Genomic DNA, 17,200 nt, shown 5'->3' on the forward strand with positions numbered 1-17,200 from the left:
AACTGAAATATCACATGGTCCTAAGTATTCAGACCCTTTGCTCAGTATTTAGTAGAAGCACCCTTTGATCTAATACAGCCATGAGTCTTTTGGGAAAGATGCAACAAGTTTTTCACACCTGGATTTGGGGATCCTCTGCCATTCCTCCTTGCAGATCCTCTCCAGTTCTGTCAGGTTGGATGTAAACGTTGGTGGACAGCCATTTTAGGTCTCTCCAGAGATGCTCAATTGGGTTTAAGTCAGGGCTCTGGCTGGGCCATTCAAGAACAGTCACGGAGTTGTTGTGAAGCCACTCCTTCGTTATTTTAGCTGTGTGCTTAGGGTCATTGTCTTGTTGGAAGGTAAACCTTGGCCCAGTCTGAGGTCCTGAGCACTCTGGAGAAGGTTTTCGTCCAGGATATCCCTGTACTTGGCCGCATTCATCTTTCCCTCGATTGCAACCAGTCGTCCTGTCCCTGCAGCTGAAAAACACCCCACAGCATGATGCTGCCACCACCATGCTTCACTGTTGGGACTGTATTGGACAGGTGATGAGCAGTGCCTGGTTTTCTCCACACATACCGCTTAGAATTAAGGCCAAAAGTTCTATCTTGGTCTCATCAGACCAGAGAATCTTATTCAGGTGTTTTTAGCAAACACCATGCGGGCTTTTATGTGTCTTGCACTGAGGAGAGGCTTCCGTCGGGCCACTCTGCCATAAAGCCCCGACTGGTGGAGGGCTGCAGTGATGGTTGACTTTCTACAACTTTCTCCCATCTCCCGACTGCATCTCTGGAGCTCAGCCACAGTGATCTTTGGGTTCTTCTTTACCTCTCTCACCAAGGCTCTTCTCCCCGATAGCTCAGTTTGGCGGACGGCCAGCTCTAGGAAGGGTTCTGGTCGTCCCAAACGTCTTCCATTTAAGGATTATGGAGGCCACTGTGCTCTTAGGAACCTTAAGAAGAAATGTTTTTGTAACCTTGGCCAGATCTGTGCCTTGCCACAATTCTGTCTCTGAGCTCTTCAGGCAGTTCCTTTGACCTCATGATTCTCATTTGTTCTGACATGCACTGTGAGCTGTAAGGTCTTATATAGACAGGTGTGTGGCTTTCCTAATCGAGTCCAATCAGTATAATCAAACACAGCTGGACTCAAATGAAGGTGTAGAACCATCTCAAGGATGATCAGAAGAAATGGACAGCACCTGAGTTAAATATATGAGTGTCACAGCAAAGGGTCTGAATACTTAGGACCATGTGATATTTCAGTTTTTCTTTTTTAATAAATCTGCAAAAACGTCAACAATTCTGTGTTTTTCTGTCAATATGGGGTGCTGTGTGTACATTGAGGAAAAAAATGAACTTAAATGATTTTAGCAAATGGCTGCAATATAACAAAGAGTGAAAAAATTAAGAGGGTCTGAATACTTTTCATACCCACTGTATACACTGTTGCTTAGAATTACTCATACCAAGTGAAAACATTTTGATTATACCGTGCACGCTGTGTTTTGCTTGTTACTGTAACAGCATGCATAAACTGGCCCAGCGGTCAGCACTAAACTAACAGTGACCAGCAGAGATATCTCAGTCTCAGGCCCGATGCAGGAAGTGGTCCCACTCATAAATGAGCATTTAAGACATTACAAATACAAACTAGTCAGTAAATGATGGCTTTAGCTGGTCTATCCAGGAAGGTTCCATGCACTGTCCTCTACTACAGTAAGTTATTTTGCAGCATGCAGCCTAACTACCCAGGTAAGCACTAATGGTTGTCTTTGAAAACACCTGCGGCTCAGTGACAGCATCTCTCTGTGAGAAAGCCACTCAGCATGTTCACATCCCGCTGCTGTACTGCATTTGATTAAATATGAAAAACACGGCCGCGGGCAACACACTGATGACTCTCCACATGAACAAAGAGAGAAATAGAAGAAAGCTCAAACAGACGCTGTGTAGAAGAAAACACGGGCCACGGTCCAGATAGAGAGCGAGACAAAGATGCAGGAGAGAAAAACACGGTTTGTGCCTCCAGCGGTTTTGGAGAACCCGCTCAATGAGAGCATGAAGATCCCAGTGCTACACGACAAACTGTCCTTACATTGAAACAAATGTGCGACAGAAGAAAACACAGCTTTTGAGGAAAAAAAGCAAAATTCAAGTTAATCTGAGACAGATGATGAGGAATACCCAGTGATAGGCCCGTCTCCATCTTTACCGGGAGAAAACAGGAAATTGTCCGTCGGGTCTGTGAGTGCAGGCTGACGTCCGGCTTATGCTGAATAATGAAATAATCCACTGATGCAGATGAATGTAATCAGTGCTGGTGCTCACATCATGTTGGGATAAAGGAGGGAAATCTGCAGTGAAAACACACTGGGATTTACTGAAATACCCCCCAAGAGCCGCGTGTTTCTTTGAACCAGTTCATGTAAGTTTGGGGCTAGAGATGATACAAGCCAAGAGACAAACACGTTAAATATAGCCAAGCTTCAAAAATAAAACTTTCAAAAGAAACAGAGAGAGTTTAGGAGAAGAAATGACTAAACTGCAATACAAACACACAAACCCAGGTAATGCAATCTGGCAAATGAAGTGTTCATCCATGCTGGTCCACAAAAGCTATTTTTTAAATATGAAGAAAGGCATAAACTTAATACAAATTTATATAGGTGACATTTCAAATATCTCTGTATCCACATGAGTCAATTCTTTTTAGTGAAATACAACCATACGGCACATTCAACAATATCTGAAAAAATAAAGAGCAATCAGCACTGTCTGATTAGAAAACAAATGACTCTTATGAACTGATTCTTTAAATGACTATTTCAAAAAGACTCATAAGCTCTGGTACCAGACTGAATCAGTCTAATGAAATCTTAATACCGTGAAGCAAATACATTATTGAATTTGTCTATCTATCTATTATGAGCCAATTCTTTTTAGTGGATCAAAAACAAATGACTCTTATAAACTGATTCAGAAACTGGACAGAATGGATCTAATGAATCACTTCATCACATCCATCCATCAGGCTTATAAACACTCAAACTTGAAAACTTTTACACTTTGCTCCAAACTACCAAACGCTATGGTTCATAATTCATAGTTTGTCTTGATAAGCTTCGCTTGCATTTGCATTTGGAGTTTGAAACCACAGCCTTCAGTATGAGAGACAGTAAGAGTGATGCTGACTTTGCAGCAGAGCTTTAAACATCATCGCTGAACATCGTTCTTATCTCATTAACGTTCCACTCCTCATTGTGATTGTGGTGCGAGTGTTTATCTTGGCCGAACTCCAGTTCAAACAGCTCAGCCTGCAAGACGACTCTAAACAAACACACAAAGGGCCCGCTGGTGACATCAGGGCCCTGTACAGAAACACTCAGAGGAGATCAGACTTTACTCGTGACGTTACTCTTACAACAGCCTACTTCAACTGAGAGAGAATCAGAAACACAAGAGTTGATTGTAGGTCTCACTGTGTTTCTGCAATTCAGTTTTGGAGTGAACAATACCAAAACTATCCACAAATAATACTTTTTTCACTCAAAAACTGAGGTGCAAAGCTCAGATCAATGAGGCCTATGATCATTCAGTTCCAAAAATAAATACGAAACCTGTCCTAAATGAAAGAAAACAAGTGAACATTAAGATTGATGAGACATTTACAAGCATTTTTTTTTTTTTTTAATTTGGTTGTTTTTGAGATTAGATGGATTTTAAGGCTTGATACTATTGGTCTTATTGTGCACATCATTTCAAAAAGAAAAATGTTTGCCTTCAAAATCAACATACTTTCATAACTTTCAAGTTCCCTCAAGGCTCAATTCTAGTACGTAACATCCACTTTTTTCACAGTCCCAGCAATCCTGATGAACCAAATCAAGCTCTGTCCTATTTTTTCTTATTGAATATCTTGTTTTGCTCAGAAATGCATCAGATTGCAGAAGTAAAAAGGCTTGAAAATGTTTCATGTTGATCTCAAAATGCTCTTGATGTAACATTAGAGGTTTTTCAGATCAGCGCATTTGCTACTGGCATCGTGTTAATGAAAAAAGAAAAAAAAAGCTATAAGAACCAGAATATTGATGTTTTATAAAGTATAAGTGTCTCCTATGGCATCAGAAAATACTTTTTCTGTTCCAGCTGAAGCCTTTATCATGTCAAAACTTTAAAACTCACGCATGCTCTTCAGAGCTTCTGTAAAAGTGCTACACCTGCAAAATACAAAGCGCCAGTCAATCAGAAAGAACAGAACAGAACAGAGAGAGCTGATGTCCTTCGTGCACGTTCCCTTTGAGCAGGACATGTTGACGTCCCCGGGTGGGATGTAGTGAATGAGACGCCCCCTGCTGGCCGGTCAGGGTGACCTCTGTGCCCGCTGATTCAGAGCATTTCTTATCAAGAATATGTTTTGTTTGAGAGAGAAAGTGACTTGTACTAGTCATTCATGTTATACATTGCACATGCACGTAATTTTAGCATATGCCAGCTGTTTCACATGTGTGCCACATGTTCAGACAAGAGGCAGAGGAAGAGTAGGCCTCCGCAGCCCCATTTAAAGTTCACAGCTGTGCGTCCATGTCACCATGACGGATCCACAGCTGAGAGTTTCCATACTCAGATCCTAAATGGACTTCCTGGGCACTTAAAGAGACAGTTCACCCAAAAAATGAAAATTCTGTCTTCATTTACTCACTGTCATGTGGTTCCAAACCTGCATGAGTTTCTTTGTTCTGCTTAACACAAAAGAAAATATTTTGAAGAATGTTGGTAACCAAACAGTTGATGGTAGCCATTGACTTCCAAGTATAACATATCTTCTTGATGTAAATAATGACATAATAATGACAGAATTATCATTTTTAGGTCAACTGTGCCTTTAAAGTCAACATGCAACAGCATTTAATTCTAAAATATGGCGTGAAATGGGATATTTAACAAGCAAATTGAATATAAGAATGTTAATATGAAAATTAAGCGCAAAATCTGAAAGCAGCACACTTACTGAACTACATTAGAGGTTGACTGATACTGAATTTTTTGATGGTTGATGGAGATATCTTAGAGATGACAGTGGCCAATGGCCGATATAAAGCCAATAATATCACACTAGTTAAAGAAAGTAAAAACACATGTACAAGAAATGCTCAAATTAAATGTATTTTTATTTTACATAATATTTACTAAATTAGAAATAGTTTGAAAATAATTCTTAAAAATAATTTGAAGACGATGAAAAATAAAACTGTAAATCAACTATCAAATTTAGCAACTTTTAAATTCTGTAACATAGTACAGTTTCTTTCACAAATAAAGAAATTGTTCAAATGAATAAAATAAATAAAAAAACAATAAAACTGAAACAAACTGGTAAGTCTCTGTGCAATCTGAATCATATTTTATCAAATAAAAAGAAGAAATTTTACACAGCACAGAGTGATTATGACATGATTATGACATAGTGGCCAACTGAATTTAGAGCAGCACTTTAAAATTCAAGGAAATTTGTCAAATGTGCATTCTCCTTTAGTAATAATAGAGAATCAAATGCTGTAATGCTTTCTTTGTATGACTTTTACTCTCCTTGTTTGACTGCTCTGTCTAATTATTTACTTGTTAAACAGAGACAGTAAACTAATGGAGACTGGCATTTTCTGCGCTGTCAAAATATAATCATATCAGCCAAACAGACAAACAAAACAAAACAAATATATCGACCTTGGGAATTCATATATCGGTCGATCACTAAACTTCATACCTTCGGAAATCTACTGACTGCTGACTATCTACACACAGAAGAATTTATCAGGGGTTTTGGCAGGAGGTCCGGTGGGCTTGCTGGAGAGCCACCTGCGCTTGGCACACAGATCCAGCAGCATATGCCCATTGAGAGGAGCCAGAACCACGCAGAGAACCTCACGTGACCTTTAGACCAGGCCAGGTCACATGGTCAGCTTTGCTGCTCAAACACATCATGACATCATCTCTACAGAATCAACACCATCCATTTGCTTTTTAAAAATGCATACAGAACCCATATGCCAAGCGCTGATGTCTGTTGCTGTTCTCTGCTTTTCAATAGTAAGACTGAGAAAAATCAATTCATTTTTTCATAGTTTACGTGATGTTTACTTGCATCACTCCATAAAAAAAAGCCATCACCGTTTTTTTCCCTGTGTTTCCTTTGAAAGGAAGTTGAGGTGGTACATATCAGATTCATTTTTTAATATAAAACAGATTATATTCTAAAAATCATTCTAGAATGAGTAATTATTTCCAAATATATAGTATAGCATTTGGACAGAAAGTGAAGATGCCCTTTAAAACAAGCTAGGTATTTTCAGATCTCACATACACACATATATATGTATATGTATGTATGTATGTATATATATATATATATATATATATATATATATATATATATATATATATACACATCATGAGTAAGAAGAAATTGCGACATAAATAGTACTATTGTAATTTTACAGTTGTGCTATAAAATTATTAAATACTTTTTATATTTTATACTACAGCAGTATATTTCTTATTTAGTTTAACATTTTGATTTAACAATAAAATCACAATAAAATAAGTTTTAAGTCATATTCTTTTTACTTAATAAAAAAAAATGTACGAAATTTTTTTTTGTTTGTTTGTTTTACAATTTTTTTTATGTTCTATGCATATTCACAAAATCACCCTAATCATTCTATTGGGACTAATACTTTTTAAATTTAAGTAATCTAAGTTACGAAAATTCCTGTATTTTTTCATATCACAGAAAACCAAAGTACAGCTATGTTTCCCCCCCCAAATATCGTTAGGCCCTAAAAGACTGTAGATTTTACATACATTGAATATCTGCTGCTTTTAGGATTGCACTAGCATATTAGCCTAAAACACTTGGAATAAAAGACAGAAAATGTGATTTCAGGGAGACTGTAGTAAATTACTTTATCCTGCTGTGCAACTGCTCTATTAAAGATGTTGAAGGCCACACATGAAGGATTGGTCACTCACTGGATAAAGCTCACTCTCACAGTCCGTGATGGATCTCCATGGTCACACCTGTGCACGCAGTGAGCTGCACTCGTGCATGAAGACCCCCTGAGACCACCTAAACCTCGGCATCACAGGACCCAATGATCCGTGATTCCAGACACATCCTCACGGACGGCTCGAGGAAGCCAGGGGAAATGAGCCATGCCGAAGGCCGAAGGCTCAGCTCAGGTATGTGATGTGGCAGATGAGACCAATCCTCCAAAATGCAGCAGACATCGTACGAGGGCGTTTAAACCCATGGAGGGTCTCTAATGAAGGATGAACACACACAAACTACATGATTCATCACATCACAGGCCTCCACTCCCCACATCAAGGTCACCACAGCTACATCTTGAAACTTGAACCAAAAAAATCTGGAATGAAATGCAGCTATTTTCATCCAGTTTGACTGAGTTAGATGCAACTAAATATTTATTCCACCACTGACAGTTCGCAGGGGAGAATATAATTGAGCCAAATGGACACTTATTGGTTACTAAAGGTCAGTGTGATCTGAAGAGTCTTCACACCTTTAAGGAAATCTTTTAATGACATGTTAATGGTGCTGTAAAACAGGGGGTTCAAAGACTCATGAAAAATTTCAGTGAAAAAAAAAAAAAAGTAGTAAAACTTTACTATCACAATTGCCTACGGAGCAAGGAACGAGGAGACAAGGAGTAAATACAAGTCACAGTCTTTTAATCCTTCCAACACTGAGATCAAACAGGAACACATGTAGCACAATGGACGATAGAGACCTGACAAACACTAACTGAAGGACTGGGGCTTTTAAACAGGACAATTGGGGAAGACGACGAGACACACCTGGAATCAAATTAACAATCAACACGAGGGAGAAACTGGCTCACAGGGAACACATGGGGAGCAAAACAACAAAAACAGACCACAATCCTGACATTAACCCCCCTCGGAAGGTGCATCCTCGCACCGTAGTAACATCCAAAGGGGAGGGACGGGCGGGAACTAAGGAGGAGGACGGACACTCGGGAGGGGGCCGGCAGACAGAGACCAGGGAGGTGACGAAGGAGGGAGGAGCCAGGGGAGAGACAGGAGGGACCCGGAGCAGAAGGAGCCCAGCTGGACCCAGGCCACAGCCATGATGATGGCCCATGGTGGAGCCGACAGAGGGAGGAGCCAAGGAGGAGGAATGGCCGCCAACTCCTGGGGGCCGACCAACGGTGGCAGAGCAGGTGGTGGAGGAGACAGAGACGGAGAGCCAACGAGCCAGGGGGATGCCGAAGGATCCGGGGGGCAAGGGTGGAGCTGAGGGCTCTGGCGACCGAGGCGGAGATCCGGAAATCCGCAGCGGAGCCGGAGTGACTGAGGACCAAGGTGGATCTGGCGGGAGGAAGGAGCCCAACGGAGCCGGTGGGACAGAGCGACGAGGTGCAGCCGGAGGAGCGGAGTCCTGAGGCGATTGCGGGTGGATGCCCCACCAAGGCGGAGCCGGAGCCAGAGCGACGAAGGAGCCCGGTGGAGCTGATGGATAGACGGGTAACGGTGGAGGCGAGGGAGCTAGGAGCCAAGGTGGAGCTGCTGGGCCAACGGGCCAAGGCAGAGTCCGGGCCTCGGAGGCTGGAGGCGGAGGTGAGGGATACTCCAGCCCCGACGACGCTGGAGGATGGCAGTCACGTGGGGCTTGCACCGCATAGATGGTGGGCTGAGTGCAAGCGGAGGGGCTGCCAGACGAAAGCGGTGGAGGAGGCAGGAGCGGGTGGGAGGGCGGTCATGTGTGAGCCTACGGGCTTCCAGGGCTGAACTCAGGAACGGAAGCCGACACTGTGGGGCGCTTTGGAGGTGTGGGTTCTGGAGGACGCTTTCGGGGAGCGGGCACTGGAGGGTGCTCTGGAGGAGCAGAGCTGGACGGGACCAGCAGAGACGAAGGAGGGCTGGACGGGACCAGCCAGGACGAAGGAGAGAGGAGAGGGAGAATGTCGGCCTCCAGATCCGTCTCCCAATCAATCAGATCCCCCTCCCAGTCTAGCAGCCGTGATGCAAGGGGTCAGAGCTCCACTCCGCGCTCACACCATCCACGGCTTGCTCCATCGTGGTGTGCACGGTCACTGGCTCTCACACCTGGTCTGACGTGTTGGGCTCAACTTTCGGGGCGGTCTTCCGCTCAGTCGCTCGGCTTTGCGCTGGCGCTGGAAGCGCAGCGGGAATTGGCTCTCCGTCATCGGTGGGCTTGGGCTGATGCTCCACACCACGGGGAGTTGGTGGGCTGGGCTCTGGGTCTGGAGTGGATCTGGCGAGATCATCCTCGGCAGAGAAGGTGAGGGGCGATCCGTTTCTCGCCAGAATCCACTCCACGAAGGCGGCGAAATCCTCTCGAGGACCATCTTCGGACGACAGCGCTCTGCACGCTGTGTTCAGGCTTGCATCATAGAATGCGCAGAGTGCATCGTCCGAATAGCTGGTGGTGTTAGCTAACATCAGGAACAGGTGTGTATGGTCCTCGAGAGATCGGTGCTGGAGCAGGAGTAGGAATTCGGGCCAGACGAGGGGATCCATGGGGCACAATGGAAAAAAAAAAAAAAAAAACTGTATAAAACACAGAAACAAAACGGAGGGTAGACGTAGAGGTAACTGTATTAGGTCAGGTCTTCTGTCACAATTGCCTATGGGGCTGAGCAAGGAATGAGGAGACGAGGAGTAAATACAAGTCACAGTCTTTTAATCCTTCCAACACGGGATACACAGGGCAGACAGGACCACATGTAGCACAATGGGCGATAGAGACCTGACAAACACTAACTGAAGGACTGGGGCTTTTAAACACAGGATAATTGGGGAAGAAAATGAGACACACCTGAAATCAAATTAACAATCAACACGAGGGAGAAACTGGGTCACAGGGAACACATGGGGAGCAAAACACAACAAAAACAGACCACAATCCTGACATTTACTATTACTGCTACAAATTTACTGAATTTGACACTGTGTAGTCCATTCTATTTTTACATGTTTTACATTCTGTTTTAAATGTGATATAATAATAATAATTATTATTATTATTAAAATGATTATTTATTATTATTGTTGTAGTTGTTTTATTATAGACAATAAGAAATAAAAATGAAAATGTTATTTTACCCTACATTGTAGTCAAAATAATTTGTTTTTATAAATAAAACAAATAGCATAATTTTAATTCTATAGCCTAGTTGTGCTATATAATTATTTTTATTTATACTACTAAGATTTTTAAATAAATATTTGAGCTTTTATTTTACACTACAATAATATTTTTGAATATTTTGATTTAATAATCACAATAAAAATACTAATCAATTATTTTTACAGAATATGACACTGACTGTTCTATGAGAAGGAGAAGAAGAAGATCAAAAGAGATCAAATCAAATGTCAAACCCTATTTTTATATTTAAAATAATTTGCTTTGATGATTCATGGAATAAATAAAAAAATAAAAATGCATTAAAAATGAAATAAAATAAGATCTGTTATGATTTCATGTTAACTTTCCACTTACAAGTGGAAAAAATTACTTTTACTTCTCAGAAATGTGAATTTATAATGCTTCTTTGAAACACACCACCTTGAACATTTATAATTAAAACCAAGAGCCAGTTCAAAAATATGCATAATTACTTTATGAAAGATCCCACAGAAGCGTCACTAAGGCTCAAACAGACTTTTAGGACAGAGGCAGAAAAAACTAAAGCAAAATTCAAATTCTCATCCATTTTCTCCACAAATAAAGTGGGTTTTTTTTTTTTCATCAGTAATGTAAACCTACCATGAGATCATTGCTTGTTGATGATATGCTCGTGTAGAAGCTACAAATCAATGTGATTTAGTCTTCATTTCTACAAAAACATGCTTAATTGCCAAATCCCTCAGCAGAAACTAAGTCCTGTAATCCTAAAATCCACAATCCCAAATTACTTATATATTAGAATATATTACAATATGTTGCTGTTTTAATCTTATAATCAATGACTTAACGTCTATATTCATCCATTTCTAATTCATTTTTACAAGTCAATGGCATTCCTGTAGCTCAATCATGGTACTAGCAACAAGAAGGACATGGGTCCTTATTAAATATAAACGCTGAAAGCAATACAATTCAGTTTGGATAAAAACACTTGCCAAATGCTACTGAAGCAAATAGTACATTCCCCCAATATACAAACAGCTTTGTATTTTTTCTTTGTCTTGTTTCTCATTTTTTTCAAATTCCAAATACTTTTAATTTCAAATTAAAGTATGAGCATTTACACTTATTCATTTAGCAGCTGAAATATGGTGATTCATCTCAGAGCTGGCTTGCTTTAAGTCTTTGAATTCCCTGTGGAGAAAATGAATGAGAAAAGCAGGGCTGTTGTAACGGTGGGCGGCCACTGTTGAGCTTTATTGAGAACATAATCGCCTCTGCCCTTCATATTGAGAGGGTGAAAGGTTCTGGATGGGGTCAGTTGAGTTTAAACGTTTGACCGCTCTCTTTCTCTCTCATGCGTGCAGACGTCTTCTGCAGTGTTTAACCTACATGTGTGCAACTGTCTGTCACTGCGCAGGATCTGTCTCTCTCTTCTCCTCTCCGTCTGTCTTTCATTAACCCCCCATGCACGCCCTCAACGCTCTGTTTTTTCCAGGGTGTCTCTTGCTTTTTCTCTCTCAACGGGCCAGTGGCATATGAACAGCTGCCGGTTCGCCTGAAACTCTCTCTGGCCGTCATGCGTTCGCCAGCAGATACTCAATCCCATTCAGCTGTTTTCAGCTCTGCACGGTCCATTTCTGGCAGAGCAGATGAGGGCTTGCTCTCTCGGAGCGTTAACGTACTGTACGCCTGAAACTGTGATTTGATAATAGAACACAAGGGGACAGAACGAATGCTAAACTCTACATCAAATGATTCAGAATGCATTTTGCCACTGTATTGTGACAAATATGATTAAACAGAGAGAAAATGGATGGAATGGAAAGTGAATGTAAAGTCTAAGCTTAGATACACAAAAACTTCTGTTCTAAAGGTTTGACATGCCATACACTCTTAAAGGAACAGTTCACCCAAAAAATAAAGATCCAGATGATAATTAGGGGCACACCACTGATCTGAAGGACCTATAACACAACAAAAATCAACATAAAATAGCAGTTTTACCCATTTTACCTCCATAATGGGACACATACATTGAATATTTTGGTTGGTAAGATTTTTTAACATTTTTGAAAAAAGTTACTTATGCTCTCCAAGGCTGCATTTATTTGATGAAAAATACAATAAAATTAATAATATTCTGAAATATTATTACAACTTAAAATACCTGTTTTCCATTTGAATTTTGTTAAAATGCAATTTATTCCTGTGATGCAAAGCTGAATTTTCAGCATCATTACTCTAGTCTTTAGTGTGACATGATCCTTCAGAAATCATGCTGATTTGCTGCTCAAGATGCATTTCTGATTATCAATGTTGAAAATGGTTGTGCTGCTTCATATGTTTGTGGAAACAGTGATTTTCGGGATTCTTTGATGAATTAAAAAGTTCAAAATTACAATTTATTTGAAATAGAAATCTTTTGTAACAATATGAATATCTATACTGTCGCTTTTCCTTCAATAAAACAGTCTTACTGACCCCAGTCTTTTGAACAATAGTGCTTTCCTTATTCAATATTGACATTCAATGAGAAATAAGGGATTTATTTCATTATCGAGAGTTCAAAGTGGATGTTTCACATCAGAATGGAACAAAACTGGAAAGAAAGTTTGCTAAAACATTGTCTAAACAGCTATTTATCACCCAAGTAGCCATAACTATCAGTGAATGCAGACAAACTGAAAATTGGCAAACATAACATGACTATCAATCACTAACTGATATGCAGGCTCTCTGCGATGAATAATATGCACTGATGAATCACATACACAACAATGTGCATAAAGGAAGCAAATAGGGTCAATTTAGATTTCCTGTTAACTTTAATAATGCAAAATAACAGATGCCTCTGAACGGTATCTCTGTGACCCTCACGCATTTAACAACTGATCGTTCCCATAAACCCAACAATCTCTGCAGACGCCTGCTCATAAAACCACGCCATTAAAGATTTCCAGTCATTTTCCGCCTCCAGCGGCCTTTATGCAGGACCACATGCTGGACTCAGAAAACAGGCGCGCGGATGCATTCGGCCCTCGTGAGACCGCGGGGAGGCACCTGTTCTGATAAACTCACTCATTAGCCTTTAACGACGGCAGCCAGGTAACCACTTCCTGTCACCGACGAGGCATGTTTCACACCAGGGGGGAATTGTGGGAAGATGAGTTGCTGTGTTTCTTCTCCAGAGGAAGTGAGTGCATGAAAATCTTAAAGGTACAGTTTATGCAAAAAAAAAAGTATTTTCTTTTTTCTGTGAAACTTTTGTTGTCCGTGCAATGAATGTCTATGTCAAAAAAGCACCACAGACATAGTTTATACAACTTGTGAACAATATTTCAAGAAGTTTGAAGTCGTACCTGTCATGTGATTAAAACATGACACATTTAAAATTGTGATTGAGAATGTGATTTCAGAGCTACAAGGAAGATTGTCAGTGAATAACGACTCAAATTTTGGTCTTTTCCTTCTAGACCATTCCACTTCAAAAGTGCTTGGAATATTTTCATTAAGAAGTTTAAAGATTGTTCAATATTTTTGAAAGTTAAGCTCACCAAGTCTGCATTGATTTGATCAAAAATACAGTAAAAATGGCAAAAATGTCTAATTTAAAATGACTGTTTTGTATTTGAATATATATTAAAATGTAATTTATTTCTGCGATCAAAGCTGAATTTTCAGCATCATTACTCCAGTCTTCAGTGTCACATGATCCTTCAGAAATCATTCTAATATGCTGATTTGTTGCTGAAGAAACATTTATTATTATTATCAATCAATGTTGAAACGGTTGTGCTGTCGAATATGTTTGTGGAAACCATGATTTTCAGCATTCTTTGATGAATAGAAAGTTCAAGAGAACAGCATTTATTTGAAATCTATTGTAGCATGTCTTTACTGTTGCTTTTGATCAGTTTAATGCATCCTTGCTGAATAAAAGTATAAATTTTATTTAAAAAATCATACTGATAGCCAACTTTTAAAGGTAGTGCACAAAATATTGGGCTATTTCTATAATATTTCCCTCATATTTGAGCTTGAAAACCCATTATAAAAAATAAAAAAGAGCACTCGGTACATTTTGCAAAACATCTGCTTTTGTGTTCCACAGAAGAAAGAAAGCCAGGCACATTTGTAATGACACAAGGGTGAGCAAATGATTCATCTTCTGCTGAACTCTAACTTCAAACATGCCAACACACTCACAGAAGTGGCAGTGAACTCTGGTTTTCCCACACGCTGCGCCTGGAGGGAGTGGGATCGTTTGTAGCAGACTCAGGGACAGTGTTCACTCGCAGTAGTCGACATCCTCTCTCTGACACATGTTGGGGATTGGCACGGCTTTGATCGCGTGTCTCTGTAAACTTGTTGTCACATCAACGGTTTCTGGTTTTACACCCCACTGTGACGGGCTCGTCTCTCTTCCTCGTGTCTTTCTCTCTGTTCTTTCTTCCACTTCCACCTCACATCTTTACACACTCACCTTACTGGGTTCCTCTGCCCTTGTCTCCCTTTAATGACTCACAAATGACTACAAGACTGTTCTTTTTAACGAATCAAACAAAAATAGAATCATTCTGGAGATCAAGATATACTGATCTAAATCGATTGAAGCGGTTCTTGAGAACCAGAAACTTACTTTTTAAACTAAAAACAAATTTGGTGTAGAAACAATTCTCACCTCAGATTTTATTTTATTTTTTACAGTGTAACGTAAACAACAAAAGTTATGCAACCAATAATAGTTTTGCTTAATATAAAAGAAGGAACCAGAATCATTAAAGGAATAGCTCAATGCTGAAATCCTTCTCACCCTCAGGCAATCCATGATGCAGACGAGTTTGTTTCTTCATCAGATTTGGGGGAAATGTAGCATTCCATCTCTTGCTCACCAATGGATCCTCTGCAGTGAATGGGTGCCGTCAGAATGACAGCTGATAAAAACATCACAATTACAAACACACAGCTTTTCACTTCACAAGAGTTTAACTGATGGACTGGAGTGGTGTGGATTATTGTGATGTTTTTAATCAACTGTTTGGACTCTCATTCTGACGGCACCCATTCACTGCAGAGGATCCATTGGTGAGCAAGTGATGTAATACTACATTTCTCCAGTGTTAACAAATTATACTGTAAACTTTGATGGTTATATGAAGCTCCACATCTCCTCCTCCCTCCAACACACCTGTTTTGTATAAGCGCTCTGATTTAATGAGAGTATCTGTGGCTGATCAAGCACCATGTCGCTGTAATGCTGTGTCATTTGTCAAATCTGCCAGAGTTGCATGCAGCACGTTTATTTAATTAGCGCTCGCATCATATAATCACCATGACTGCGTCCACCATACCCGCACGGAGTCTCATTTCATATCACTTACCGGGTCCATGATGAATGAGCTTTTAAACATTAATGATCGTCGACATGCAATTAACTCGGCAGAGCACACAATAACATAATCATCACTCGCACACAAATACATTTAGCATCAGGAGGCGAAGAGAGACAATAGTTTTCTGTGTTAATTAAGAGCACTTTACCAATGATGATGTGTTTAGAGAGAGAGAGAGAGAGAGAGAGAGAAAGAAAGAAAAAAAGAAAAGCCTCAATTGTTCAGGTTTAGTCTCCTTAAAAAAACAATATTTGCACATGGAATTTTGCATTATGGCATTAATTTTTTATAACAATTAAGCATATTTACCCCCAACAGTTCTCATTACTGTAATGCATCTGGGCATTTTGAGATTTTTTAATACATATTTTTAATGGCATTATTTTCATGGTTATTATTATTAGATCATCATTACTGTCATTTTATACAATATTATACAAAGTATGCTGTAATGATTTTTATTAAAAAATACCATAAATAAAATTACAAAAAAATAGTAACACAATGTTTTCATTCTCTTCAATTAAAAAAAATGCATATACTATTATTACAGCATTGTAATGAGAATGTAGGAGGAATTTTGGTCCTAAAATAACCTTAATTTTCTTGGGTTTCAAAATCAATCAATCAATCAATCAAATCATATTATTCCAAAACAGCTTCATTTTCCTGCAGTAATCAGTCAGTCAGTCAGTCACTCACTCACTCACTCACTCAATCAATCAAATTTTCATTGGTCAAATAAATAAATAAATAAGAAATCATTATAATCAGATCACAGTGATCATCATCTGGTCACCAAATAGTGTATTGACAAACCACAAGTTATGACACTAAAAACCACCAGCAAACCACAGATGTTCTGTTAATGCCTCTATCAATAAAGCACAGACATCTCCCAAAGAAGCTGTTCTGAGCATGTTCTTCCTACAAACTGTCCGGCATGCATTAGTTGAGCTGCTAGAGACTCAAACTGTTCCTAAAACACGAACTGTAATGTTTTATGCCATGTAACCTAAATGCAAGCTACTTCATCTAAATGACCTGTTAAAATCAAAAGGATTTGTGATCAATCAGATCATATCAGGCAAAGCCCCTTTTTTAAATAAACAACTGTGCAGTTTGACTTTTGCGCGCACGTGATGCCCAAAAATGCTGTTTGACTAAGTAGGCAGCGTACTAGTTTTTGAGCTGCAGCCACACAGTCATGTGAAAGTTGTAAGTGCACAAAGCAGTTGTAGTAAATTCGCTCTTACCGGCTGTAAACACGCTCCCGGCGCAGCAGACGGTCAGCACGGACACAACATGCGCGCAGACCGCGGGCAAGAGCGCACGCCTCGGGCTGTACCGGGTGGACATGGTGCCCCACCAGAGATCCACACCGACGATCCACGCGGATCACGGCTGCGCGACCATAATATAGAGCAGGACAGACGGACAGCAGCTGAGGACTTTCGACACTTCCTGAAATGTGAGAGACTCTCAGAGCGCGCCACACATCAGCTTTCCATGAGCGCACGAGCCATATGAACTCAAGCGCGCGCGCGCGTGTGTATGTGTGTGTGTGTGTGTGCGCGCGCGCGCGAGGGTGCCGCTGCCTTGACGCCTCTGATTTTGGACCAGAC

At 40.3% G+C, this 17,200-nt stretch overlaps 1 protein-coding gene across 1 annotated transcript in view; it reads right to left on the reverse strand.

Moving 5' to 3' along the window:
- LOC131550814 (disintegrin and metalloproteinase domain-containing protein 12) overlaps positions 1 to 17,111 on the reverse strand; it is a 112,008-nt gene extending 94,897 nt beyond the window's left edge. The window contains exon 1 of the mRNA XM_058793233.1: positions 16,832 to 17,111. Within this exon, the coding sequence (XP_058649216.1) occupies positions 16,832 to 16,934 (103 nt within the window). The 5' untranslated portion in view covers positions 16,935 to 17,111. The remainder of the gene's footprint in view (positions 1 to 16,831) is intronic.
- Positions 17,112 to 17,200: the final 89 nt, after the last annotated feature.

This window comes from Onychostoma macrolepis, chromosome 12 (assembly GCF_012432095.1).
Source record: "Onychostoma macrolepis isolate SWU-2019 chromosome 12, ASM1243209v1, whole genome shotgun sequence".
NCBI classification, from domain to species: Eukaryota; Metazoa; Chordata; class Actinopteri; order Cypriniformes; family Cyprinidae; genus Onychostoma; species Onychostoma macrolepis.